Below are 26,898 nucleotides of genomic sequence, written 5' to 3'. Positions count from 1 at the left end.
TCATACCAGTAGTAAAGCTTTATGCCGTGTACTGTATATACAACCACACCATCTAAAAACGGCACATGCAGTACAAGTAATTCATAGTTCGCCTTCCTGGATCCTTGGACCTCCGCCCTGCCAAACCCGTGGACTTCCGGATGCCATTTCGCCAAGGATTCTACACACTAACTCACTTGGAATCGCGGCGTACAGTCACATCGGGCATCGGATGGACACGTGGATTGTGCGGTGGATCGGGATCGGGATGGATGGAAGTGCACAATCGCACTGGGATGTTGCGAGATGGATTGTTTATATTGGCACGGCCAAGCATCGTTCGTGGGGGTGACGTGTGGGAGTAGGATCACACGCCGGGATGTACGTACGGATGCTGACTGTCCGCCTTCCACCTGCAACATAACGGATAATCTAGTCAATCTCATCTGTGATTTGCTGTTCTCTTTACTAGCGGTGTATATGATGTCATAACGCAGAGTCTATATAAGTTTGAGTTGTCACTAATATCGGGAGCAGTCACTGATCAGTAGTCTGAGATTTACTTCTGAGACTGCTTTCTAATTACGATTTCCTTGTGTTGTGGACTATGAAGTGTATTAATAAGGAGGCAGCAATACTTGTTCCTACGGAAGTGCATAGTCGTTCCCGGATTATCGCTTAGTACACAGGTTTGCTCGTGACACAATCGTCCTAGCTCCTATTGATCCTCGTAGAAACCGCGACCGGAGATTGTAGTTGGATTCTTCGTTAGGGATTCCCGATTCGTGTTCCTGACTCGTCCGTCGTTTCCACCATAGTTTATCTGTTACAGTTTGAGAGTACGAGTGCCTACCGACTGAGCATTACAGGCGTGGAAGAGTAAAGATTGTTCATGGAACCCTAATCGGTGTGAACGCTTATACACGACAATAACGAAGAAGCTGCCCATGACTAATAACACCGAGCCCACGGCGCTGTACGGTAAGGATCCCTGGCTGATGAGGCGACTCGTAATACGAGTAACCGAGCCGAACTGAGGGCTTCCAGCTTCACGGTGGGAGACGCTTTCCCACTGGTTGTGCGCCGGAAAGATGATAAATCCTAAGAATGGTTGACAATGTGTTACAAGGGCATTACTTAGCTGTTGGTCACGAAACGCTGCACCGCGTAAACCCAAATCAATCACAGCGGAAAAACACTATGCGTCCCATAATTACCGATAATGTCATTGATCATCAGCGCCAGTCCGACCAAAATCTGGATCATCCCGAAAACCACCATGGGAATGCGGTTCCACAGGCGAGTGGGCTTTGGAGACGATGTAGCGACCAGTTCCGGCTTCATGATCAACTAACTACAAAAGGATATTAGAATTAGAGTATTTCCATTAACAAAGTTCTTCTTACATTAGCAAACACTGTTTCTGCTGGAGACGCAACGCTGCTGCAATCGACTGGGTCAAACAATCAGAGTTCACTGAGTACGCGGCTACGATCGTGACCTTTAAGATATACCATGTAAACGCTGGCGAAGTCGTTTAAAATCATTGGTTTGTAAATACAGAATAACTTTCCGAAGCATATTGCCAGAAGCAGAGTATGAAAATATCACCATGTATCCGTATGCTAGTGCGTACTCTTTCACAATCTCCGCCAACATTTTTTTGTTATCAGCACTACTCTCAAACATTCCATTTCCACCAAGACTTTCGGTAGACTTCTCATGACTTCGATTGTTTATGAAAGTTAGTGGTATACAAGTATGTACATATACAGTACTAGCATGAATCTGCTGCATGATCCACACCTACACGTGTCGGCCATGGGATTCACAGTTTCACACGTTGAGAGCGCGGTCAACTGCACTCACCAGTCAGTCCGCCGGCATTACTGCAACATGAATCTGGCAGCATCTTGAAAATGGCTATTCCAGTCGTGTGAACGCGAGCGATTACTGCAGCGATCGAAATCAACATAACCGCCAGTATGGAGACAATCAGAAAAACAATATTAAATAATAACTGTTACTCTATATGACACGCACAGTGACGATGAAATTTAATAAAGAGCTGCGCTCCCCGGCATTCTTTGCGCCAAATAACTGTTGAACCGGTACAGTATGTCGGATCGCAAGATAAATTAATTAGAGAATATTCGTTAATACTGGTCAGATGTAAATAGCTATGCAACGGCGCTTTATGCGTGCCGGCTCTTAACTGTATTTTTCTTCTAAAATATGAAACTGGTCAGGGTCACGATATGTCGATGATTTGCCATATTAGCAGGTCCAACAAAAGCTTTGCCGCAGATACCACGAAAGCCTACCAAATGAATGAAGTGTGCTGCGCTATTTTTGTAATTACCTCACGTAGTCGACCACTGCACAAGTCAAGAATCGAGAATAACAGTACTATGTATAATAAATCTCTTGAAAATCTTATTTATCACTTTGTACGAACTATGAATTCGAAGTATGTTTTTTTGTTTATCTACAAGCACAGATCAGTTAACATATACGGAAATCATCAAAAACATGATAATCCGTAAAATCCATACAATATGTCCATGCATTTTCAACAATCAACTTTGATTCAAATTAAGCTGACAACGGACGGATGATAAGATTTGCTAGGCAGACGAACAATGCGACAAACGCTGCATTTCTGTGCAGATTATTAACAATCGATGCACCATTGCCGGGCACAAATATCCTGGCTTCAATCGTGTAATTATTTCGATCGGAGAGACCAGTAACACTTAGATATACCTCCAATTCGGGATTAGTGCTGTTTCCGGTCCGGAAAAGGTCACCGCGGGCCGACTCTGTGGGAGGCGGCGCCGGAGTTGTGGTGGGTAAACGGTACGGAATCACTCCTGAACCTTCAATTTTCCCATCGTACAACGCCGCCGAAGGGGTTGTTTCCGTGTACGAATAGTACACCGCGGTCTGTCCGGCAGTGGTGGAAACGGTTATTTGCAGGCCTTCTACACCAAGTGTATATCTACAAGAAAAATTTCGTAATATTACTGGTAAAAACTGGAAATTGCTTTAGGAAATAGATAAATAACTGGCACGAAAAACCTGACATAGAAAAAGTAATACGGTTATGCAATGGCGCATTAGGTCGTCCAAAAATATGACGTTGTTAAATGTATACGTCATTATTTGTCACATATACTCAGCCGTATATATTTTGATCAGTCACCTGGGTTTCTAGGTTGCATTCACATTTAATTAAATTATTAACGCGATACACTTACAATGTAGGACTAAATGGTCGCATAGCCCCATACCCAGCATTCTGTACGCAAGCGGTGCAGTGCACTTGAACGAAACGGATATTTTGAACTCACTCGTACAGTGCACTGCGCTGCATTCGTACTGAATGTGGAGATATTGGGTATGCGACCATTTTGTCCTAAGCTGTATAGCTGGAAATTTCACCATAACGATTCTGCCTACTTAAAGTAGCGTCGTTCGCCTTTGATGAGCGAATCCGTGGTGGTATCATTGACACGGGGCGTTTGTGGTATTTCGCACGTTTCCTGGTTGAGCTGCTGGAAAAACTGTGCCAGTTCCGCAAAATTAGATAAATCGTGTACGCGATCCCGATTATTATTGGCAATGGTTAGTAATTCCGAATATACAGCTCCCGATCCGATACCAACGGCGAAGGACGTTATACCGGCAGCCTCCGCGAGCGGTGCCACCATCGGCACCTTAAGGGGACCTGGATCATTGGATTTTCCATCGGTCAGGATCACATTGATCTTCGGAATACCTTCCACTACCGCCGGAGTGCTGTTGAACATATCGATACAATACTTGATCGCCTCTGCTGTGTGCGTGTTGTGCTGAATGTGCGGGGTCTGTACAGGATCGAGAACCGCCTGTTTCTTCTGCGCCCAGGTCATATTTGTATCCAGAGCAAAGGTCACGTGAAGGCGGTTGGAGTACACTACCAAAGCTGCACGAGACTAAAAGCAAAAACAGAATATCTAAAATTTAAATTTTGTCTAGCTGTAATCTAGCGAGCACGCTTACGGCGCCGGTTTCGAATGTTGTCAGTAGTTGGTGCACGAAGTAACGTGAGATGTTAAAGTCCGTAGCGACTACACTATTGGAGGCATCTAAAGCGATGCAAATGTCCAGCCGTCCCGGACAATTTGTTTCGCACGTCTCCGATGTGGCGGCCGCCTCGAATGCCTGCAGCGAGCCGGCAGGATTATAAAAATTTTTCCAGTAATTAGCCTGCTCAACAATGATTCCCGGGATGGGTCGCCGACTTCCCACTTCGGTCAGGCTCAGTAAAAGACGTGCGGCCAATCCGGAGTAAAATGGTTTTAGCAACTCGGAATATCCGAGAGTTTTCCATCGTACTCCCCACATCTTCCAGATATCATTGTGCATGTCAATAAGATGTGGATAGCGTTCTGCTTCCTTGGTCCTGTTGAAGTCCGTTTCGCTAACCTAAAAAATATTTATTACTGCGTGAAAATACTAGGTGAAATGAAGAAATAAAGTTGTCATTTCATGATAAAATGAATAAAAATTTTGGACAGATCACTTAAAACAGATCATAGAGCCGAACAAAAAAGCTTGTATAATTTTTATAAAACATTCTTGATCTTTGAAAGGTCAACTGTGCTTGCCTAGCGTTGGATCTGTGTATTATAGTCACCTGCCAAATACCACCGAGGTTTCCATTGGCTTGATTGGCGCCATACTGAGTCTCGACACACGCAATGCGTCGTAAAATATTTTTGTCGTTTTGGAAGATGTTGGACCGATCAATGCGGTTGATCGCGACGTCAACCACATCCTTGCCGGTTGCACCAGCCTGTAAAGAGAAGTCGGTCTGAGCAAGAATTTCCGATGCACCAAAAACGGCAATCCAGAACAATAAAGTAGCCATCGTTTTACAAGCTAATATAGCCAGACCCAGTTGATTCCGATACTTTGTCTAGACCACCGTTAACGTACACACAAACTGGCTTCTCCGAAACTGTTGCCTTATATGTAAATGCATGGACTGATAATTGCATTATATTCATAAAATGATAACGAATAAAAAGGGCCTACGATACTGTCAAAAAGTTTTTGTATGGTGAAACAATGCATAAGTTATTACTCTAGATTTTAAAATCTGTTGCTCATGTCCAGTGATACGTTATCTCAGCAGGATATTGTACATGACACATGAAAGTTTTAGTGTTCGGCAAATTGTCTTACAGGTCTGCATGCATCAACGTGCGATACAATATCTGCAGCCAGCCGCAATAAACTTGAATAAAATGTATGATTAATTCTTCACAAACGAATTAAATTACGAAAGCGGGATTGTTATAATAACAAAGCTATATCTAACAAAAATTATAACCCCCGAAATCAAACATTAGGCTGGATCTCTTTTAGGCATCCAGAACTGGATGGCAGAAATATGTATCTTGCAGGTGACCTTCCGGTGGTCGTCCGGTGTCCCGGTTCGATTTCGTAAAAGGCATTCATGGATTAGATGTGCCGAGCACCGTCAAAATACGGAGCCAGGACGGATGCGTTTTAATTGTAACAATTTCGTTGTAATTTTACGTAGTCTACGTACTCCAGACGTACGAGTTACCAATTAACGTCAAACATTGCGCGATAACTCTACTTAAACATACTGTCGCCGTCACGTCTCGGATCTGCACAACACACGTCAAAAAAGTGCTACCTGGCGAACCGGGTGTGATGCAGTACGACTGCAAGTAATGCAATGCAAGTAAAATCTATTCTTTACCTCCTTTACTTTAAATAACTCCAGCACAACTTACGGGACTTTTAAAGACAATATACAGTATACTGTATCATTAACACACAGACTGTAGGTACAATGTATACCGTACACATATTTATAATTACTGTAGATTGTAGTACACCATTACCGTTAATCAATCTGAAATTATATAGTATTAGAATAATCACATACTAAAATGTATAACTTTGCAACTGACTGTGAGATATCTATAGAGCTCTGTACTTTACAAAATGTAACTGGAAACTGCACAAGTACATACCTGTACGGCTGCACTTAACTACGTATTAGTTGTAAATCTTGTGTTACAAAAATATTTATATTATATGGTATTATTATAGGCTCTCTGATTGTACCTCGGCGGGTATCTACATACTTTTTATATACGAATTTTAGTTTGATAGAGAATCGAATACTGGTTGAGAGTTCACCTGTCTTGCGGATATTCGATCTATTCACAGGCCAATAATTATGGTTGTTAACTTTGGCTCTTTGCATGACTGTAATATCGGTGACGTGCATTGGGGAAAAATTAATAATAATGAAATGTAAGGTTATCTGTTTAGTTTCGGGTTATTTCCATATGTGAAGAAAAACGGTATCGGAATATGGCGGCGGCGGAATCGCCGCCGCCATATTCCGATTACCGTTTTGCACACCATAATTCTGAAAACTTATTTAATGGAAGTAAATTATTTATTAATGATGTGCTGAATGCTGACATTTTCGATTATGTACGTAGTACTTTGGTATGTCGGACTTTTTGTTCATAATTATGTTTGTATAAGTAAGTACAGTATCCATATTTTGAGGAAAATACAAAGTTAGCTTCGTCGTTGTGTGCGTGTTGTATTAGCGAGAATTTTCATATTGTTAGTAGAAGTACATACTTTTTTTATTTTGAATTTAGAGCTCCGAAATAAGACTACCCAGTATAGATAGCTGGACTAATAAAGGAGTTGGAAACTAGAGAGATTAAACGAAATTTTAAAAGAATATTCACGGTCAGTAGCTGAGTACATACTCTAGTGGCGGCTTAAAAAGTAAGTATTGTGCATTTGTACTCACAATTCTTTTACTGACGGTCGAAGCGACACAACGATTGCATATATTTACTATGAGTTATTAGTTAATAACTAAACTTCATAAGATCAAGCTCTTGAATTTTTTTAATTTTTGATATGTTGGACCAAGAATTCGGGTTTGTTTAAAAACAGAATAAGTTTCAAGAACCTATATAATTTTTATTTCAACCTTGTACAAGCAAATGCCATTTACAATTAAATCCCAAATACCAAATAGCTAGAACAAATAAAACAGCTCTTCTAGCTCTTTTGAGCAACCAACAGTTCCCAGAACAGAAGCGGCATTTCCGCGCTGAATTTCAACACTTATGCGCTGCCACAAAAATTCGGTAGCGCGCGTTTCTCCGGTTTGATCTTTTATGCGTCGACCAACTTCATTGATGAACTGACGGGTACTGGCACCACAAGTTCCTGTAGTCTCCAAGGCCACAGGTTGGAAAAAATGACGATCAACCTACATTATACCTATAGAACCTATAGAACCTATATTATATTTGCATTACCTATAGAACCTATACCTGTAGAATCTATATTATATTTGCATTACGATTAATAAAAAACAGTATTGCAGCTGATTATGAGCAGTGTCGGAAGGAGTACCGCACGCGTACTGCATTTACGCTAGAAATTCGTTGGCACCGAACTGCAGTTGTCAGTGGCACCCTACATTACGCAGTACTTTCACCGTCTCGCTTGAAAACGTTTTATTTGTTGATATCTACAGCAGTTGCCGATTCCAGTTTCCTGTTTTCAGTGTTTTGCCCAGTGATTGTACTCGTTGATAAACGATCGTTTTCTGTGTAGAAGAAATGGGTGGTTTTATTGAATTTGAAGTGGCCATTGGTGAGTGAAAGTTTCACTCACCAATGGCCTGTGAAAGGAATCATTTCCAAATGTAAACTTCACGTGCCAAGCTGTTCCAGCTTGATGGAGGGATCGCTGAAAGTTGCCGTTCGCGGTGGTGATAACAGATAACTGATAAGTTTACACATCTTATTTACGGTTCTTGCCAGCCTTGATGTGCCGGTTTTCTGTTCGTACTCGGACTACGAGTATTTTGTAATCAGCAGTTTAGGATTGCGATTTGCTAGCTAGTAGTGAAATTGCTCGCGTTTCGTCATCTTAGTTCGCGCCTCGTCCTTTGTTTGCCATTAAGCATTCTCTGTTTTAGCCGAGAATATGGATGGTATTGTTTAGCATATTGATACTATGTATTAGCATAATAAAATAAAACATAAACGCAACATTTAATAATTTAGATGAGGATCGTGCCCGTGAACTGCAGCAGTTCAACGCAAACCAACTGCGCCAAATCGAAGAAACCTACGAAAACAGCATACGCGAGTTCGTCGACCCTGCTCCAGTGGGCGAACCTGCTCCACTTGCGGATCCCGATGAACTGGACGATCCTGAGCAACCTGCACCCGGGTTGTTCGTGAAAGCCCGCCACGTTCTCTCTGGCGTCCACCTAGGCAAGATGGTGCGTGTGGAACGCGTTGCGGACAATCAGCTGGAGGCTGTGCGCGCTCAGATAACCACAATCAAGTAAGGGTGTTTTTTTTCTTCAGTACTGACTGGGGAAGCAGAATATGTATGTATGGTTAAATATTTCACATTTCAGCGTGATGATGTTCGGACACGGCGGCCTGAATATTGGCAGACTGACCGATGATTCGGTGGTTCCACTCCCGACCACTAATGGGCACGGCGCGGCCCATGTACCTCCAGTTCCCCAGAATCCCCAAAGGTTGAACTTCCGCATACGACTAAGTAAGTACAGCGCATTTATCTTGCTCACTTTGGCGAAGTCCCTGATATGGCCTTTTATATTCTTACAATTTCTAATTCCGAATTACGACTGATATCCATTTCTGGTTTTTTCTGTTTTTGTGTTCCTTACGTTATTGTCGTGTATAAGCGTTCACACCGGTTAGGGTTTCATGAACAATCTTTACTCTTCCACGCCTGTAATGCTCAATCGGTAGGCAACTCTCATCTCAAACTGTAACAGATCCTTATGGTGGAAACGACGAACTACTCAGGAACACGAGAACTCGGGAATCCCTCGGGAACACTCCAACTACAACTTCCGGTCGCAGTTTCTATGAGGATCAACAAAGAGCTAGGACGATTGTGTCACGAGCAAACCTGTATTCTATGCAATAATCCGGGAACGATCATGTACATCAGAAAAAACAAGTATTGCTGCCTCTTTATTAATACACTTCACAGTCCACAACGCAAGGAAATTGTAATTAGAAAGCAGTCTCAGAAGTAAATCTCAGACTACTGACTCCCGATATTAGAAGCGACAAGAACTTATATAGACTCCGCGTTATGACATCACATACACCGCTCGTAAAAGAGAACAGCAAATCACAGCATTGATTGACTAGATTATCCGTTGTGTTGCAGGTGGAAGGCGGACAGTCAGCATCCGTACGTACACTCCGGCGTGTGATCCTACTCCCACACGTCATTATTGTAGTTCCGAATTCCTTCAACTTTTGCTTCTAAAATTTTCTTTCACGAAATACTTGATATCCATTTCTACAAATTTGGTTTTTTCCTTTTTTTATATTTGAATTTTGCGATTTTTTAAAATTTACATGCTTGAAAGGCTTCGAATCCGTCTGCTAAGTTTCTGCATGTTTGCCTGTCATGCTCGTACGGTAGCTCTGAATTTCTGCTGTTTTAATATGCATTTTTAAAAGAAATTTGTATCTCGTAGCTCTGAGCTCTTGTAATTTCTAATTTTTACATTCGTAAAGTAATTAAGACGCATTTCTACACTTTTGCATTTTATGGCATTCATCTCAAAATTTCTGCATATTTGCTAGTCATAACAATAAGACAGATCTAAATTCCGATCATTTCTAAATTACACATTTACGAATTACTTGTCTACAATTGTGCATTTTTTTTGCATTTCCGGAATTCTACGGCTTTTTTACTTAACTGATTTCTGAATGTGCTTATAATCACTTCGATATTTTTGCATTGCACGTTTTTGCATGTTATTTTTGAAATGCTTGAAAAATTTGTTTTGGTTGTAGGTGAGGCGGAAGCCCAACAGCTTGTGGAGAACGAGCCAGGCCGGGAAGCACTGCGCAGCCATGTCGTTGCTGCTTTACAGCCTTACGCGGCCGTTGTCGCTGTATTTGTTGATGAACTGCCCTACCATGTTCTGGCTACCGTAAATGCGCCGGCAGATCATCGTGGAGCACTTCGCGTGCTGTTAACTGATTTTATGTAAGTGCTGGTTTCGGATGTTACTAATTTTCACGATTTAAATTCAAAATTAACTGATCAAATACAGTAGTTTATAAATTGCAAAAATACGACGAGTACGTGTTTTTGATTGTAAAAAGAATTTGGGCTCACCGTACCCTTAATTCTTCCAGCGCTACGGAATACCCGCAGACTGTAAATATACCGAGGGCCACAGGAAACTCTGTGTCTCGGCAGCTTTGTTACCCTGCTGGCCAGGGCGCCGGATGATCGTATCGCTGACGAATAAGGACGGTAGCTTTCCTGACCTTTCCTTCCAGGTTCGTGATGTTTGTGGCAACATCGTCGTCGCGTCGACGGCAGCGACCGACGCTCTTTCGGTAGCGCTTTGGTCTGATAGTGCATACTACATAGCACAGATTCTTCATATACACGCTAAAAAGCTTGGATTTAGTATCGCAGCTCTTAATAAGTATGCATTTCTTTTTGGCATTGAGCAGCTAATTTTGGACGTGTTTTTTTTCTTCTTCGACGAGAGATGTTTTAAGCCGAACCGTATGTCGATTGATTTATTTTATTATTGTGAAATTTCAGTTGTTACTAAGCCTTGATGCACACTTACTAACAAGTAAGACGAAGTGCCGATCGGAGAAATTTGACTAACCATTGTTGGTCTGGAGCCGAAATTCGATGGGAGTTACTAGAAGCGGTGTTTTCAAAGGTAAGCACGAACGCGTTCATTTTTTCAAATATATGTATTTTATGCAGGGCACACAGTCATTTATCTTACCGCTTTCCTCTCATGGTGCTCATCTTCTCGCAGATGGTCCGCTGTCTAGATATTTTAGAGGGTTTTTTGGTGCAGAAACGGTAGGTTGTCGGACAGCAATAGGTATTCCTGTCGGCGGCGACGGCCAAGCGAAGCGGTTTTGGGTGGGGCACGAGGAGCGGTGGGAGAAGATGAAGCGGAAGAGAGTCCGGGATAGGGAGAAGGAGCTGCAACGATCACCCAACCGACTGGGACAGCCTTTGTTAATTGTTTCTAAACACAATAATTGTTTCCTTGTTTGTGTTCTGGAAGTGATGTGTCAGGGGAAAGCATACTCAAATAAAAGTTATAATCAAGCCTTCGTACTGATTGTGAGTACGCCGTACTCGTATGCAGACATAAAATTTTTTAATACTTGATACCTTCGTCCGGTTGGGGACGAATAGGCGATGATAATCTAATCTGTGCCATCGTAAATTTAACTTCCTCCAAGCCAAATTCCTTCTGGTTTTTTACTTTCCCCGCTAAAGCTGAACTCACTTTTATATACAAGTAGTACCAATAATGAATAATAGTACAGAGTACTATGTAGTACGTACCGATATATGGTAATACTGTAAAGTGAGTATAAACGTATAGTACTCCAAAAATTTATCTTTAACTTTGACTTTTTTCGCACTGTATCCCTAGACAAGCTTCGCTCAGCAGAAACAATCAAATGAAAAAATTGTTTCAAACAACTCGAAACAAAACCGTGCGCAACACACGCGTAGCATTACCACGCATTCATTTCTGAACGTCGAAGCAAAAAAGTCGAGTGACCCTCGCGAGTTTTGCTATGCATTTTCTTACCGATTCCCTTTGTAGTCTGTGGCCTGGAGCATAAAATTTGTAACGCCATTCGTGTAAAGATGTGAAAAAGACGTAGCGGAGCAAAAACGTCATGGACTAGCAGGCCAGAAGTATACTAAGAGACGGGAACGACATACCGGTACTAGTATCAACGAGATGATACTGCGGGTAAGTTTACAAGGCATGTAATATGTATTGCATTAATTTAGTCCCATGACTCCCATCCGAAGCATTTTGCTTTTGTATAAAGAACGTCCGGATGGACCCACGCGCTGGAAATCTATCGCGGAGTTTAGGACGTAATATCACGATGTTAATTGGAGATCTTTATACTAATTATCGTTGCGATTTCGAAGTGCGCAGCTGCCTCCGCCAAACTAGCATTCACTGAAAAAAAGCGAAAGTACAGTTCGATTACTGAACGCTGTTATTGTGCTCCTATCGCATGTTACTCTAGACAGTTGGCACTTGGAATTACGTCGCATTTGTATTACTACCGAGGCGCAAAAAGTCCGGCCATCAAAAATTGCAAGAAGATTGAGTTTAACTTGAACAATTAAGCGGGAGTCCAAAAAACAGACGACAACCAGCCCTAATCTAATCGAGTGAACAGAAAGGAAGTACCGTATTATAATGCGACAATCAATTTCAAACAAATTTTTGCAATTCCATAGGACATGCTAGGAGATTAACTGACACATGATGACACTTAATAATGTTTTCGTTGAAATTCGTTCATCCCACGACGACACATGACGGACTTAAAACAGGAACCGACTACGTTCAAGTAGCGTCTTCTCTGACCTTCGGCCCTTCGCCGTGGATGTAACTACTTGCAATCAGCACGCGCCAACGTTGTTATCATCCACTGTCGAAGCAGGCGATGTTCATTTTCCATTGTGCAAAGTACAAGCATTTCTTTGGTAATAGGTGTCTGCGTCAGGTGTCCATCTGGATTCTGGACGACTTTTCCGACATGCCATGCGATGGCGATCATGCCAGGTTCTCTAGCGAGCCAGACGATAGAATCTTGAAAGAATGGATCGACCAGGGAACAAAAACCAAAATGACGGCCGGGGATGGAGATTATGTTCCGTGTCAGCTGCCGGTCGATGCCGGCACACAATACAGCCAATAGAGAGCGAAAACGGTTAGCTGGCTGAAGTGCAACGCCGATGTGGGCGTCAACTCCACGTCGCTCCATGGCAGTGCGGCCGGATTATCTGTATTGTGCGGTTCGGTACTGCAGGGCACAAAGCAAAAGTTATGCACTGTGAAAGAACCGTTGGATGCCGTAAATATACCTTGCACGATTAAGTGCGGTGAACACCCAGGACTGGAGCCAAGCTGCAAACTGACCGGCTATTCAGTGTTCATCGAAACTTAATCATACAGGGTATATTCACGGCATCCAACGATCCAACGGTACAATGCACGATTACATGCGTATTACTAAACAAATTATTACGAGCTCGCAGTGTTTAATGGTGACCCGCCATTCCGTCGACGGTCACTTCGTCAAACAGACACAATGTCGACCCTTCACGGCTAGTGTGTAACTACATCTTAGTTTTGATAGTTTTTCTTATACTTTCTTATGTTTGTTTTTGTTTGCCTATTCTGTCTTATGTTTTAATAGTCGTCGCTCTAGTGACGGTTGCCATAGTGCGGTCGACATTGTGTCGGTCGACGGACCAGTGTCAGTCGACGAAATGTCGGTGAGCCGTGGTTTAATTTAAATATTGCAATTATATCAGTGCAGTCATACAGTATGCGCGCAGCTGCAGTACTTTTGATCGAAGGAGACAAATATTATAAGACTAGCAGACCCCGCGTAAATTGCGCGGAATAAGTCCGCGAAGGATTATTACCTTTTCATCACTAAACGCAAAACTATAAAATAACGATTACAAATGTAATTTTAATGAGCGAAACCTAGTGCAAATTAATTTATTTCCACTGGTAAATGTTTTAATGGCTTAACGTCTCGTAGATTCGTTGCCTCAGAGAACGAAATAACATTAACCGTAGAAATTTGAAAGTTTCCCTCAAAAATTGCCGTTTCCATGTGTACCTTATGACGTTTCCATGTGTACAATACCTCGTAGTTCTAGCTGCAGACAGTAAATAATTATTAAATAAATAAATTCAAAGATCCACGTCTGCCGCTCCCGATTTCCGGCAGCATTTTCCTGATCGGCGCGGGCGTCCCGTTACAGTAAGTACTGTTATACCACAATTACTGCCGAGAGCTGGCATTGTCCAACTTCCCGTGTTTTATTTTGATTTTGTTAGGGAATCATATATATAAAAATATATTCGGAAAATATAATCAAAATTGGCGTGTTTCTCACGTCAAACTTTTTGGATGTTAACGTTGTATCAAAGCGTTGGAATCTATAACAAAATTAAGTCGCTTAATTTCTGCAAAGGTTACTGGTACAATATTAATAATGGAATTTTAAATTTCCTAGATGATTTTCATAAAAAGTGTTAAAAGCAACAACAATTTTCATGACAATTGTAGTAACATAATAATTAGGTCAACCCTTTCCTTTTCAAATTTTTTGAAAAGCAGGAGGGTCAATTCGCCCAAACACTCGCGCTCGGAGCGAAATTTCCCGCTATCACTGTGAATTTTCCGTGTTTTATGAGTCGGTACATCACGCGCCCGGCTCACTGTTACTACAGAGTACAGACTGTATTTTCCGCCATTTTTAACTCCAGATCTGTCCGTAATAACAATCTGATTCCAGATTCCAGTATTCGACCGACGACCACCGCTATTGCCCACGCTTAATAATAAAAAAACCAAAATGTAGAAAATTTCCAAGATGGCTGACCGACTAATTCCTAATTTCCTACTGACCCCTGACCAATTACGTAAACTGGACGACAGAAAAAAGTTGATGAGGCGCGACCGCTCACTGGCCGGTCGATTTCAACTTCTTTTCGTCGTCCATTGTAACTATTACCGTGTTTTGCATCCCCGCAATACCGTTACCTCCCGGCCTCCCTTACCCTTTGTACGCTGTTCCGCCATGACTCTGAAGCTCTGAAGGAGCAAACAAATTTATACTATCCCAACCCCGACCACCCCCCCCCCCACAAAATAACGTCCCCTTCCGAAGGCCTTGCACAAATTTTGAACTAATTGGACATAATCGGTATCCTAATTGGTAAAGTACGGCACCGTAACTCTGTGAGTGATTATTAAAAGCTGCCAGAACCAAACCACTTTGGGAGGCGACTGCTTTATCTAGAGAATTTTTTGAGCCGTTCGTAATGGAAATTATGGAATAGCACGTTGGCTGTGGAGTCTTTCAAAATAGCCTTTGTTAAACTTCATTTTCTTTTGAAAATTACTTTTTAGAAAATTTACTGATTCAGGGCTATCGCTACAGAGCCATAACGGTAAGTAATGGCTGTTTTGAATTGTGGTGTGCTAACGAACCTGATAGCGAAATAAGTATTTAATATAAGCGAATGCATTGTTCGCATTAGCACAGCCTCTCGCACTCGAGGTGGCAGTTATAGCGTTAACTGGTTTTTGACGTTCCCGTAGGTTGTGCATGTTAAGGTTTTGAATTTTTTCTCGAAACTGGTTTTGGTTTTCACAAAACTGACTTTTTTGGGCTCATCTACATACCTTGCGTTATCGAATGATATACAGAGACCTAAGTTTGGCTTACTGTGTCGCTCAGAAAAGGGAGACAGACACGATTTTTGTGCACCTTCTTATTCTTTTATTATAAAGGAATGCATCACGAATTATTGCACTCACAATGCTAACAGTTTACGGAGAAAAGTCCAGTAGAAGGCCTGATCTGCCGGCGGAAGAAAGCTCCAGTTAGCGCACAGGCCCAGTACCGCGCTGCGCATGTCCGCTGATTGTGTCGCAGCCGGCAGCGCCAGCGTGATGGCCTGCAGGATGGTATTGTATGTGGAGGCCGCTTCCTCATTTCCGCAGATGTCAAGCCGCACAAAGGGCAATGCAAGGCACAGGGGAGGCGCCCGCGAGGGACTGCGGAAGCGGGCTCCGCTCTTGCCGACAAAAAGGACTGCGACATCGGCAAAGCTTTTCAGTGTATTGTTCATGACATAGTCGACGAGGAGGAGGTGCCGGCATACGGCAGGCTGCAGCAGAGGTGACAGGCAGCGCAGCCGGTACGGCCGGTATTCGCTGAACTCACAATCCACCACAGAACGGTGCAGGATAATGCGACGCAGTGGTGCACAGCGTGTCTGCACTACGTTGCACAGCACCGCGATATCGCTTTCCGCGCTGCTCTCATCGACACCGTGCAAGTTCCGACCTGGCGTCCAGCCGGTCAGCACCAGCGTGTGGACAGCCCTGCTAGCGACGCAGCAGGCATGCTGCAGCAGAACAGCCACGCGCAACATCTCGTCACTGCGGTACACCGTCTCCAGGCGTTCGCGCAAATCCACAATACTGTAGGCTGGTACGAATGCTATTAGTATCGTGCTCCACGTGCGGCAGACACTACAATACAGTGAAACACAATTAAGAAACGAGTATCTTAGGTAAAGATGCTAAAGATATGGTTCAGACTGTTGTAGTCTAATTTTGGTACTGTACGCTTTCGCTTGTAGGTTTAGCATAATAAGCAGCACTTACAAGTCAAATCATACGAGTCATACGTACCTTTTCACTTTTTCCTGGCTAATCACATCCAAATACTCTACTATTTGCGCAGCTATCTCCATGGGTAAGGAAGATAATGTGGCGTCTCGATCGACACCTAGGAATTACCACGACAAAACGTAACAGCGAGCATGTCCTCGGCAAGACAAGCACACGATCAACTTTAAAGAGGATGCGCAGATAAGTACAAGATTAGTCGCTTACCCTTACCAGGTTAGCAGTGACTAATACAAGTTACAGCTTCAAATAAATGCACGGGTGACGGTACAATACAATTACGTACAAGTACTAACAATAAATAATTAGTAATTATGCTTAACAATTATGCATGTACGTGGGACTTCCTTCAATTAATGGAAGTGGCCCTGTACATGCACATACCAGTAAGTACCAAATTCATGCACATGTAAGGAAGCTGGCTTTTGCTTTCGCGCACTCCAAAGTGTTTTTTCGCGTCATTAATTTGATAGCATGCAGCCAAATGATTTGTATAGATACATTTGCATGGCCGCGAGAAAAACCCTTTGTCCGAGCAACATCGTGCGACTTGCGATTTATGGACGAAATTAAACCTCAGAACTTCTACACGCTAACAAATCTGACCATGAGGTGTCTCTCCGTAACCGGCTTTTGCGTGCACAATGATCATCATGTCTACGTGCATATAGATATACAGTACACGACTACACGTCATTTGGCTACACAATGTCATGAAACAATGTAAAGAATGTTGCACGCTAGTATTATGTACGGGTCATCCTGAAATGTACTACTTAAAATATATTCATTTTTTCCCGATTATGCTGTGCTTTGCTTAAATTTGGTTCGTTATTTCCGCAGCTGAACAGTGTCCGCTAATTAATAACGTTGTAAAACTGCAGTTGCCTTCGATTGCCAAGTAGTCACTGTTTGATAAGTAACAGAGGTATAGCAAATTACGGTGGCCAGGCTGAATAAAACTAGATGCAGCGGTATTGTGCAAAAAAACAGAATAATAATTTCAATACTTTTTACTCGTAGACTAAGTTAAGTACTGTATATCGCAAGTTAGTACGTAACTGTATTACAAACTGTGAGAGGTCATTCGCATACATTTTTGCCGTTGCAGGTGCACGGCTGCAATCTCCAATGCAGAATCCACAGGTGCCGCTAGCGCTCCGCTCTCTCGACATCGGCGGACACAGCGTTCCAGCAGCTGTGTCGTCCAAAACTCCTCCCGGTATTCCCAGCACACAACAGTAACAGCGTTAGACTGCACATGGAAGTAAAATCGATTATGATACCCCGTGGCGCAACTAGACGGGCCGCGGGGGAAGCACTGTAGATCGTGGCGGGCACGTTTAATTTCGTACTGCACACGGTTCTCATCGATTCCGAGCATGTCCTGCTGTGGGACAGTATTCGTGTCATGGGTCAAGGGTATTGAATATTTGCTATAACACCCTTCTAACCGGGAAGCAGCCGCCAAAGAACGCTCCGGCAACTGTGCATCGGCGATCTGAATATGGTGCACCAGATGCCGATGGGGGCTGCCATTTACACAGGTCTCCACGTAGCACAGCATGCCTCCACCATCCGGCGGCCACAACCATGACAGCACCGTGGCTGCTTGGAAGATAAGCGGATCAGCCAGGTTGGCGCGCAGAGCCACCAGAACATGGCTATCTATCAGAGGATAACAGCAGATCACATGAGGAAATATCAGCGTGGAGGCCAGCCATTGCGGCGGCTGCCCACGGCAACGGAAGCTGATGAGCATTTGGTGGCCGTCGTCCGCAATATCCTCGATAAATCCAAGATACCAGCCAGTGCTGGGCGTCAGCTGTACCATCGCCGTATTGGCGCAAGCGATACTGCAGGATAGACGGCGACATTCCCTGGCCGGACGTCCAAAACGGAATCCTACGCGGTTTGTATCGTCAAAGTCCATTTTCGATAAAAGCACTGTAAGACGAGTCGTACATGGGCAGCACCGCCAACGTATTGTATTTTACACTGGTTGTTACCTGTTAGTGCTGGATCCAAACGCTCATCTTACGTTAATGATCCAGCAACGCTTGGGAAAAGATACTAGTAAATAACATCTACGCAGTTTTACTAGTATCATTTTGATTAAAACTGTAACTTGTAATGACAATATATGCATTGGTTTTACCCATAGAGTAATAGTAAGTACAGAATTGCACAAAGAGGATGGGCGCAAAACCAAAACAATTATTTATTTAATCACTTTAGATCTTCGCAGGTGCTGGTGAGTGCTGGCTGCTGTCGAATTATATAAACTCCAATTTTTAGGTCTCGCAATGAAAGTACTGTACAGATACCGATCTCCAACCGATATACCGAAAATAATAATATTGATATGACAACTGAATTAGTCACAGGAATAAAAAGCATGAAGTATCCACCAAAACTATTCCAAATTATTAAGGCCGTTGAGAGTAGACTTGGTTGGTAAAGCCGCAAGAAACTTAAAAGCTTACCGTTAGTCTAAAGACTGTTCATCAAATTAATAAACATTAATGCATTTTTAATGTTTGACTTTTCAGTCAGATAAAGTACAGAGTCTCTACCAGCGCAGGTATTTTTGTCTGTAGTCTCTACCAGCGCAGGTATTTTTGTCACGGGGACATTGCAAGTATTGTCAGTTTTCATATCCTGATTGTATCCCATTTTATCGATTTCGATAAGATGCTCTACAGTCAAAATTCTACGACGAACAGGTATTATTTATTCATACGAAAACCAACCCAGCACAGGAAGCTCGATACAGACCAACGGGCAATGGCGTAAAGAGACAATGCGAAAAATAATGGACAATTTTCGTAGAGATTGTTCAATGCCGCGCTTTTCGGTTGGGTATACACTGACCGATGCTTCAGAGTAAAAACAATTTTCAAATAAAACGACTTTGTCGTTTACCTTTTAAGAACGGGTTGGTAAATGTTGACTGTTGACAGTTACGGCTGATGCAGCTACAGAGTACAGACTGTACAGATAGAACAGGGACAAAAGCCCCCACATGAGGCAGGCATGGCATTTGGCAACTGGCAAAATTTCGTTGACTTTAAATTAAAAAGATAGAGCTCAGAATTTGCACAGTTGAACATTTAGGTGTGACTGAACAAAATATTTTTACAACGTTTTAAAGACTTTTTAATAAAACTTATTTGTCCCATAAAAACCCCATTGGCGATAGACTGGCTAAAGGATATCGTTTTGAAAGAAGTGGTCAAGAAGGTCGAGAAACAATAAATTGTCGCCAGGACACTAATTTTGGCATGTACCATACAGTAATTTAAAAACAAAACCCCAGGGTTACTTAAGTTGCAAAAGTGTCGAGTGGAAACATCTGGAAGTGGAGGCAGTGTTAGGGCTGTTAAACTATTTGATAGGAAAAGCCGCAATTATCGAATACTGGATAAAAATTATGAACGCGCGACCCTCAGAGATAAAACGATATTTTTAAAAAATAATTTATAAAAGCAATAATAGCCACGGCCCATGGGTATGGGTTGGCACCTTCTAATGGACAGAAGAGGGGCTTCTAATGGACAGAAGTCGCTCTTATTATCCATTATATCCAGAATATGTTTGATCGATATTTTTACTTCTAATTATTATTATTTTGCAGTCAGAGCAGCGCAATAGCATTTTTCCCACACTGCGGCTCTTCAAGAACGGAAACTATATTACGTTTGAATAAATTGATAAAGCTTTAGATACGTGTGGCGTCGTTTGAAAAATTAATATCTGTTGGCCAGTTATCGAAAAATAATAATAATTAGGTACTTACAGTAAGTATTTGATCATTAGAACGAAGTTTGAAATTCGCCAGATAACATATGACTACTATGCCAGTGAAGCATACGACTACTATGAAGTATGAAGCATACGACTACTATGCCAGCCAACATCCGGACGGCAGTTTGCATTTCTATACGCTTCCGTTTCCGGTCTCGCAAGCTGTAAACCGCTGCTGGCGCAGTGGCGCGCTTGCTGCCTTGCATGCTATTTCGCAACCGAGCAGATTTCGAATTTTTATTCGATTTCGAAAGCTTCGTCATTTCTAAATGCTAATAATTCATCGATGAATGTGTGAAGTTTAACTTACGTATCTGGACCGGTTGCAATTATAAGAGTCCAGCACGCACTTTGTCGTGCTGTATCGTTATCGAAGTAGAACTATGGATTCACAGGCGAACGCAGCAGGAATATCTTCCTCCAACGATTTACAGCTCTTCTCACCCACCTCCTCCCAGCCTTCTCGTAATGCGGGTACGCCACGTTCTGTTGGCTTTTTTTCACCGACCATTCTCACCATAATGCTCGTTGTGCAGTGCAGGTGAATTTGGTCGGTCGAGGCCAGGTGGTGATTAATCCGCAGCAGAGCAGCGGTTTATCCGACGCCAAGGATCTCGTGGCGCTGGCCCGCCAGATCCAGACGGCCGACGACTTCACCAAAGCCAACGCCACCAGTAAACTGTCGATTATTGTGGAGCAGATTAAATTCCTGCAGCAGCAAGCCCGCAACGTGCTGGAGGAGGCCGCCCGCGATCACAATCTGCACCATGTAGCGTGCAATTTCAAGAAGGTCCCCGGGAAACTGTACTATCTCTACCAGAAGACGGGGGAGGATGGACGGCCGGAGCAGAGATTATTCTCCATGCTGTCACCCAAGGTAAGTTTTATTGCCGACACTGTGATTTATAACGCTGGTTTAACGTTAATAATCGCTACTAATAACTAATAATATTGATTTACTAATATTGTTACACTTTAATTACAAATTTCGTTAATAAATTATTTCTGTTAATCTCGTTAATTTTTTGCTTATGTTTGGAATTTTATATTATGGCGTTAATTGGTAATTGATGCATGGAACTCACGTGCAGAATTGAACCAGATAAATTCTCAGGTTCTTCACTGGTGCAGGCTGATTTACACGCCCGTTTAATACCGTCCTGCTTTTGATAAAGCTAGTCTGAATTTCGAAATAAACATTTTCATTGTTTTCTGAAATTTTTATGATATGGCGTAGACCGCGTAGTAGTTGACTGTCATTTAAAAGTAAATATGTATTTGAGTATTTGAATTTACCTTCATCCGGATTTAAACGTAAAAAATAAGGCTTGTTGTAACATTTTCAGTTGAAAACTGCTGACTGTGAGCTTTTTATGGCAGTATGTTTTTAGATAATTATCAGGTTTATTTTTATTGCTTAATGCGTGCGCTGTTCGGATTTCTTTCAATACTTCTATAGATATTAGGTTCTTGTTTGTTCTTGCTTGCAGTGCTTTTATTTAGGAAGGCGCAGATTTTTTAACGATGACACGTAACATTGATTTGATGCAGAGCTGGTGCTTTCTTCGTATAAAGTATTTTTATCTGTAAAATAGGAATGGGGTCCATCGTGCCCGTATCGTTACCTGGGTGCCTACAAATTACAACATGATATGTCGTGGACACCGGAAACAAATTTAGAGGAAAAGAACAAGACCTTGCTATGATCAATCGCTTCCTAACACATGCCGTTTACCAGCCAGCTGCCGACCCCTTTGCTTTCAGCATCACGGAAGTACCATATGCCACGAGCGCCGTGGGCGACCAGCATGGTGTTACCGAGCATATTTGATGGTGAGCTCTGTGCCGGTGTTTGTTCTGTGATATTCGCTTTTTGCATTTTATTTTCGATGGTAGCTTAAACGGTTTTTGACAAGAAATGCTGAAAAAAGGAAAGGATCAAGTTTTACTTGCAAGATGAGCAGTGATTCAGAGGCATTGCGCCGAATTAATCAGCTACTTAAAGTCGTTATTGATTTCAGTTACCGCAGTACTAATTCAGCTGAAAGCATTTTATTATAGCATCCCGATCGTTTTATGAACAACGTTGCCAAAGTAGCAAGAATATCACAGTTTCATGAAAGGCGTTCGGAAAAAGATACAGTACAGTTTGCCGACGTGTCTGTTTTCTTCCCTCTATTCTAAACCAAAACTTATCCAAGTTTTTTAGAAAGCAGTAAGCTTCCGAATGCGGGATCTTCTCAGGATTGCGTTTTCAACAATTAACATAATCCACATCGCAGTTTTTCTCCACATTTCACAGTAATCACGGTATTACAGTTCCTCCCGTTTTGTGCGCGTTTGATTAGTACTAGTCTGATTGTTGGGAACCGGGATATCCATGTACGGTGTGCGGAAATACGGGTTGTACACAAGAGGACAGCACTGTAAATAAAAGCAGGTGTAGCTGGGTAGATTTATTTGGATTATTTTACGTACGTAGTTTGTTGTTGCGTTTATGTACATTGATAATCGGCTTTATTTACAGCACTACATTCCTCCCGTTTAATACACGTTTAATACACGTGCACATTTAATGCAAGCAGCATATTATGATGATACGTTATTTATTATTTTTATGTAAGCGAAGAATTTTGTGAAGTAGTGAGCGTTACAAAGATGGCATCGCTTGGCTTCCACAAAGTGAGTACTATGCAAATATTTTGCCTATAGTCCTGTTATTGAAGTTGTTTCGTTGAATAAGAGTGTCGGCCGGACATGAAATTACTTATGTATAACTGTACTTATCAGTTAGTTCTAGCGATGAAACCGCACGATCACAATACTCGTAAAAATGGTGGCAACTCTTTTACATTCTTTCAATAAAGTTGCCCATATATAATCGTAAACCGCAATGAAAACACTAGGCGCGTCACAGCGCCAGCAAGATTTATTCTTTAGGGATGACTATGTTTGTACTAATTGTTCGGCGAGGTGTGAGAAACGTTTCCATATACTATACGATGGAATAGCTTGGCATGGTTGACAACAACGATAAGTACTACCCTACTACTGAACTGTAATTCTGCGTAAAATTCTGGCTAAACTTACTTGGTTTGTAACTTATAATGTAATATAGTACGCAATCATGTCAATATATGCCTTAACGATTTTTCAAACGAATTAAATACTTTTTTCGGATTCTGTACCTGTATCCAAACATAATGCACGGCATTTGTCCATGGATTTGTGGCTTGTCCGAGACCTGGTAAGCGACAAAAACTTTTACATATGACTACAAGACTTTCCGGTAACCCAGTTCAACAACAAAAATGCGCACCCAACAGATTGTTTTTATTGATTGCGATCATCCAAAAACATTTTAATTTGCATGTTTTTGTTTTCAATGTTAAATTTCAGTAATTTGATTTATTGTAAATCTGCAGGCGTAACGTTATTTCGTACTTACTGGTGCCAAATCAGAAGGTTTTTCGGTGATCGAAATCAATAAACTTTTGAATTTATAGTTAACTGGGTTGTATTAATTATACGGCTTAATGGATTCAATAATTACCGGTTAATAAGTAATGCCGGTCGCACTGGACTAACCAGTAAGCCGAATCGTAGTGCTCACCATATCTGAAAGATGCAAACATTAAATTATGGGAAAGTGATGACCTTTTCGGGCAACGATTGCAGTGTAAGCACTTTACAGCTTAAGCAAAGTTACCATTAAGATTATTAGAAAAATGATTTTAATGTCCTGAAAAACGGGAATTAGCTGAATAAAATCATTCGAAGTTTGTGATGACATAGTATTGGAGAGTCGGAGAATTCTTACTTGTCATGCGTATATTTATATTCACATCGCCGATAATCCAGATGGTAGCCTTCAGGAGTTCTACCTACAGCAATTGTCAAGTGAATAAATATTTCCATATAAAATCACATAAATTTACTCAGAGTTCCTTTTGATTGCCGGATGATGCTACTCGTATATATGCATATGGCGTCATATATGGACAACCATGGCAGTTCCGCGGTATGTTAACATCAGAACCTTGCATCCATAACCAAAACATTATTGTTATCAACAACTTACAGCATTTGTATTGGTTTGATACACTGATGCCTCCTGGATAAAACTGCGAGGATGTTACCGCTGGAAAAAATTTACGAACAATATTACTGGAAAGTGGCAATTCTTAAATCAGCACAAATAATTCTGTTAATGCGTTTGTGGCACATCGCGCACGATCGAACGTATAGCAATGCCATAAAAATAACGTAGTATAGCCCACGTATTGTATGTGTTCAAGGTTCTTAAGAATATCTTCACACTTCATTATTTTTTTCATATTGGTTTGCCACAATCTGATACAGATTTACGATCATACTTTGCATATTTTTTAATTTCATAGTAAATAATTACCGGTTACAAACGTGTCGTACGTGTCCGCTGGCCACATCCTATCGTAGCAGTAGTATTCTTTCAGTGAGATATCTCTAATAACGAGAAACCAAAAAATGAGCTAGGCCTAACTGGATATGCTTCGAGACAAAATATAAATAAATACCGAATATGACACCAAGGATAATACGGATATATTCCAAAAGTCGGTGGTTTCTTGGGGAACATAAACCGACACCATATCTCTGCAACCAAAAACTGATTTAATGCATGCATTAAACAGTATAACACATATCTACATATATATTATAAAAAGGGTGCGAAAGATACCGTAGTCTAGAACAAGACCAAACTTTTATTAACTTGCATCTCAAACATGTCCGGTCGCTCTCTGAATTTTGACATTGTTTTTAACTTACGTCCGAAACCCTGGTAATCTGAGGAACCGTCTAATATGGCGATCAGCGCTGTGAAAAATGAACTTCGTATTATTATTAAAAAATAGTGAGTTTAGAATAGCAGCGTTTATAGCGGCATGTTTGCTATAATTACATACCTTCCCCGTCATGGCATTCTGTATTCCATTTGTGCTGGTCATCGGAGTGACCGCCTTGTGTAAGACCAATAATACAGTCGCCGGTGCCTATGTGTGCCGAACAGTGCAAAAGTAATTATACCATGCAGAAAAATACTGTCCTAAATTTTGTTTGCTCATATATTATTTCTAATAATGATATAAGTACAAATGCAGACTCTTGAAGAAATTCTTGATTATGCTCGACCTTTTCTATTTTTTAATCACAGCAGTAGTCCGAGTATAGCGTACTGGGCAATGGTATAAGTATTTTAAGTTCACTGGGCAATTGCCGTCGAAAGTGATATTAGTTAATATTATGTATGATATTATTAATTTTGTGATTCAGAAACTTTACAATAGGCCCGCCGTTGCAATATGATATTACTAGTACTCGAACATTGATAGGTACTCCACAGGATATTATTCGCGCGCGAATAATATCATCTTTTATGGAATATTGAATTTTTACGTTGTATAATGTTGCCATTGTGTTGGTTATGGTTTAGGATAATTAATTTTCGCCTAAGCGCCACCGAGCTGTTATTGTTGTCGCAACTGCCCACTGCAATCGTACCGCACTTAAACTGTCATGATAGACACCGCCTCCATTAGAAACTGCTCGCAGGCGTGTAATCCAAGTTCAAGTTCATTGATCGCCGGAGTCATAAATAATCCGAAATTTAGAAATGTCGTGATGAGGGATAATTTGCTATTTATAGCGTTTTATTCCGCATTATTCTACCAAATACTGAAATTGTGACAATAAATATATTTCAGATTTTGCATACAGAAATAATAATTAATTATGACAATCACCGTTCATGCTTGCAAAAGCGTCACAAAATATAAAGATACCAAAGTGAAATACACCCTTGTCAAAATTATAATATGATTTAATGGTAACTTTTGCATTAAATCTGGATATTACATATCCCAAGTAGTTACAAATATGAAACATTTAGATATGGATTATTAATTATTTCATAATTCCATATCTAATTGGCTGCCAAATTGTTACCGTGGATACGTTTTGTGATAGACTGTGGAGGTTTTGAGGTATCTTGATATAATTTAGAAAACATTTTTTGACTAGGGACAGGCATACAAATGTATCGTATTTCTCGGACAGGCCAAACATATGTAATTAAATGCTAATCAAAACACTTTTGACGCTTTTAGTACACTTTAGCGTCACCACAATGTCACATAGAATCAACAAGAAGTGTGATCGTACTAGTATGCTCTGAATAAATTTGTAAAGATTATAACTTACCGTAGCACGTAATGGAATCATAATAAGCTCCAACGTAAAAGCGAAGGATGCCCAGTATAGCGGCAAGTACTGTCGATAATTGTGTAAAGATTATGGATACGTCCATTTAAACTGCATGTATAACGACGGCAAAATTATTGCGAGCTCAATAACTACTCTGATACAGGCAGCATCGCAAATATAAATCATAAAAAAGCAAAATGATCAAAGAAAATCTGTGTTCTCATGATCAGCGTAAAAGCGGAGTACATAAAGATTTGAACAAACGCTCTGATTCCGTGAAATAAACTCAAAACGACAACGACGAAAATTGACAAAAATGCGCGCCAGACAGAAAATGGTGTGGTATGTTACAATCTGCGCAACGTGGTAAATTTTTTTCTTGCTCAGAACGCGAACTGTCTGGTTGTTGTATTCAACACGCGCACATCATTACCAAGAGAAAAGTGTAATTACCGCGTAAAAAGTAAAAGCGCAA

The 26,898-nt window shown here is 41.4% G+C and overlaps 5 protein-coding genes across 14 annotated transcripts; 2 read left to right on the top strand and 3 right to left on the bottom strand.

Moving 5' to 3' along the window:
* Positions 1 to 2,443: 2,443 nt before the first annotated feature.
* LOC129594724 (uncharacterized) lies at positions 2,444 to 4,965 on the bottom strand. The gene is made up of 4 exons (XM_055491510.1): positions 4,661 to 4,965; positions 4,024 to 4,449; positions 3,442 to 3,956; positions 2,444 to 2,980 (listed from the first exon to the last, which is right to left on the bottom strand). The coding sequence occupies exons 1-4, from the start codon at positions 4,892 to 4,894 to the stop codon at positions 2,575 to 2,577; spliced, it is 1,581 nt and encodes a 526-aa protein (XP_055347485.1). The 5' UTR covers positions 4,895 to 4,965; the 3' UTR covers positions 2,444 to 2,574.
* A 2,715-nt stretch (positions 4,966 to 7,680) lies between these two features.
* On the top strand, positions 7,681 to 11,111 carry LOC129597863 (uncharacterized). Of its 3 annotated transcripts, none has more exons than XR_008691624.1 (9): positions 7,681 to 8,044; positions 8,118 to 8,403; positions 8,480 to 8,628; positions 8,870 to 9,057; positions 9,274 to 9,297; positions 9,915 to 10,110; positions 10,263 to 10,409; positions 10,684 to 10,810; positions 10,955 to 11,111. XR_008691624.1 is itself a non-coding variant. In XM_055495562.1 (4 exons), exons 1-4 carry the CDS (start codon positions 7,786 to 7,788, stop codon positions 9,022 to 9,024), a joined length of 624 nt encoding a protein of 207 aa, XP_055351537.1. In that variant the 5' UTR covers positions 7,692 to 7,785; the 3' UTR covers positions 9,025 to 9,069. The 3 variants fall into 3 exon arrangements, 1 of the variants encoding a protein (XP_055351537.1); XR_008691623.1 differs by having other exon boundaries at positions 10,913 to 11,111; XM_055495562.1 differs by lacking the exons at positions 9,274 to 9,297; positions 9,915 to 10,110; positions 10,263 to 10,409; positions 10,684 to 10,810; positions 10,955 to 11,111 and having other exon boundaries at positions 7,692 to 7,819; positions 8,870 to 9,069.
* An 872-nt stretch (positions 11,112 to 11,983) lies between these two features.
* LOC129597182 (uncharacterized) lies at positions 11,984 to 16,479 on the bottom strand. 8 transcript variants are annotated; one of them, XR_008691532.1, is made up of 4 exons: positions 16,377 to 16,479; positions 15,495 to 16,214; positions 12,515 to 12,953; positions 11,984 to 12,097 (listed from the first exon to the last, which is right to left on the bottom strand). XR_008691532.1 is itself a non-coding variant. In XM_055494651.1 (3 exons), exons 1-3 carry the CDS (start codon positions 16,436 to 16,438, stop codon positions 12,809 to 12,811), a joined length of 927 nt encoding a protein of 308 aa, XP_055350626.1. In that variant the 5' UTR covers positions 16,439 to 16,479; the 3' UTR covers positions 12,195 to 12,808. The 8 variants fall into 8 exon arrangements, 1 of the variants encoding a protein (XP_055350626.1); XM_055494651.1 differs by lacking the exon at positions 11,984 to 12,097 and having other exon boundaries at positions 12,195 to 12,953; XR_008691536.1 differs by lacking the exons at positions 11,984 to 12,097; positions 15,495 to 16,214; positions 16,377 to 16,479 and adding an exon at positions 13,179 to 13,304 and having other exon boundaries at positions 12,195 to 12,953.
* Positions 16,480 to 19,965: 3,486 nt separating this feature from the next.
* On the top strand, positions 19,966 to 22,195 carry LOC129592851 (uncharacterized protein C1orf50 homolog). Its single transcript, XM_055488990.1, is given in 4 exon segments — positions 19,966 to 20,654; positions 20,717 to 21,057; positions 21,776 to 21,860; positions 21,863 to 22,195. Coding segments are annotated over 4 exon segments (666 nt in total). The 5' UTR covers positions 19,966 to 20,563; the 3' UTR covers positions 22,012 to 22,195.
* LOC129592837 (uncharacterized) lies at positions 22,046 to 26,857 on the bottom strand. The gene is made up of 10 exons (XM_055488967.1): positions 26,421 to 26,857; positions 25,127 to 25,213; positions 24,990 to 25,037; positions 24,737 to 24,815; positions 24,592 to 24,665; positions 24,262 to 24,321; positions 24,001 to 24,064; positions 23,734 to 23,798; positions 23,369 to 23,424; positions 22,046 to 22,604 (listed from the first exon to the last, which is right to left on the bottom strand). The coding sequence occupies exons 1-10, from the start codon at positions 26,524 to 26,526 to the stop codon at positions 22,494 to 22,496; spliced, it is 750 nt and encodes a 249-aa protein (XP_055344942.1). The 5' UTR covers positions 26,527 to 26,857; the 3' UTR covers positions 22,046 to 22,493.
* Between the last annotated feature and the right edge of the window lie 41 nt (positions 26,858 to 26,898).

Source organism: Paramacrobiotus metropolitanus, unplaced genomic scaffold, assembly GCF_019649055.1.
Source record: "Paramacrobiotus metropolitanus isolate TYO unplaced genomic scaffold, Prichtersi_v1.0 Parri_scaffold0000003, whole genome shotgun sequence".
In the NCBI taxonomy this organism is placed as follows: Eukaryota; Metazoa; Tardigrada; class Eutardigrada; order Parachela; family Macrobiotidae; genus Paramacrobiotus; species Paramacrobiotus metropolitanus.
This window is presented reverse-complemented; position numbering and strand designations above follow the sequence as displayed.

What these genes read in the sequence shown, in the direction of transcription:
- LOC129594724 (XM_055491510.1), bottom strand. Translation starts at nt 4,894, where the DNA reads ATGGCTACTTTATTGTTCTGGATTGCCGTTTTTGGTGCATCGGAAATT. An exon ending in CAACATTCGAAACCGGCGCC is followed by an intron (nt 3,957 to 4,023) that starts GTAAGCGTGCTC and finishes TTTTGCTTTTAG; the next exon opens with TCTCGTGCAGCTTTGGTAGT. An exon ending in GGCGAACGACGCTACTTTAA is followed by an intron (nt 2,981 to 3,441) that starts GTAGGCAGAATC and finishes TTTTTCTTGTAG; the next exon opens with ATATACACTTGGTGTAGAAG.
- LOC129597863 (XM_055495562.1), top strand. Translation starts at nt 7,786, where the DNA reads ATGGAGGGATCGCTGAAAGTTGCCGTTCGCGGTG. An exon ending in GCTCAGATAACCACAATCAA is followed by an intron (nt 8,404 to 8,479) that starts GTAAGGGTGTTT and finishes TTCACATTTCAG; the next exon opens with CGTGATGATGTTCGGACACG. An exon ending in GAACTTCCGCATACGACTAA is followed by an intron (nt 8,629 to 8,869) that starts GTAAGTACAGCG and finishes AAACTGTAACAG; the next exon opens with ATCCTTATGGTGGAAACGAC.
- LOC129597182 (XM_055494651.1), bottom strand. Translation starts at nt 16,438, where the DNA reads ATGGAGATAGCTGCGCAAATAGTAGAGTATTTGGATGTGATTAGCCAG. An exon ending in AGCCAGGAAAAAGTGAAAAG is followed by an intron (nt 16,215 to 16,376) that starts GTACGTATGACT and finishes ACTGTATTGTAG; the next exon opens with TGTCTGCCGCACGTGGAGCA. An exon ending in CTCCGTAAACTGTTAGCATT is followed by an intron (nt 12,954 to 15,494) that starts GTGAGTGCAATA and finishes TGTGCCCTGCAG; the next exon opens with TACCGAACCGCACAATACAG.
- LOC129592837 (XM_055488967.1), bottom strand. Translation starts at nt 26,526, where the DNA reads ATGGACGTATCCATAATCTTTACACAATTATCGACAGTACTTGCCGCT. An exon ending in GTACGACACGTTTGTAACCG is followed by an intron (nt 24,322 to 24,591) that starts GTAATTATTTAC and finishes AATTTTTTCCAG; the next exon opens with CGGTAACATCCTCGCAGTTT. An exon ending in CCGGCATTACTTATTAACCG is followed by an intron (nt 23,425 to 23,733) that starts GTAATTATTGAA and finishes GTCGCTTACCAG; the next exon opens with GTCTCGGACAAGCCACAAAT.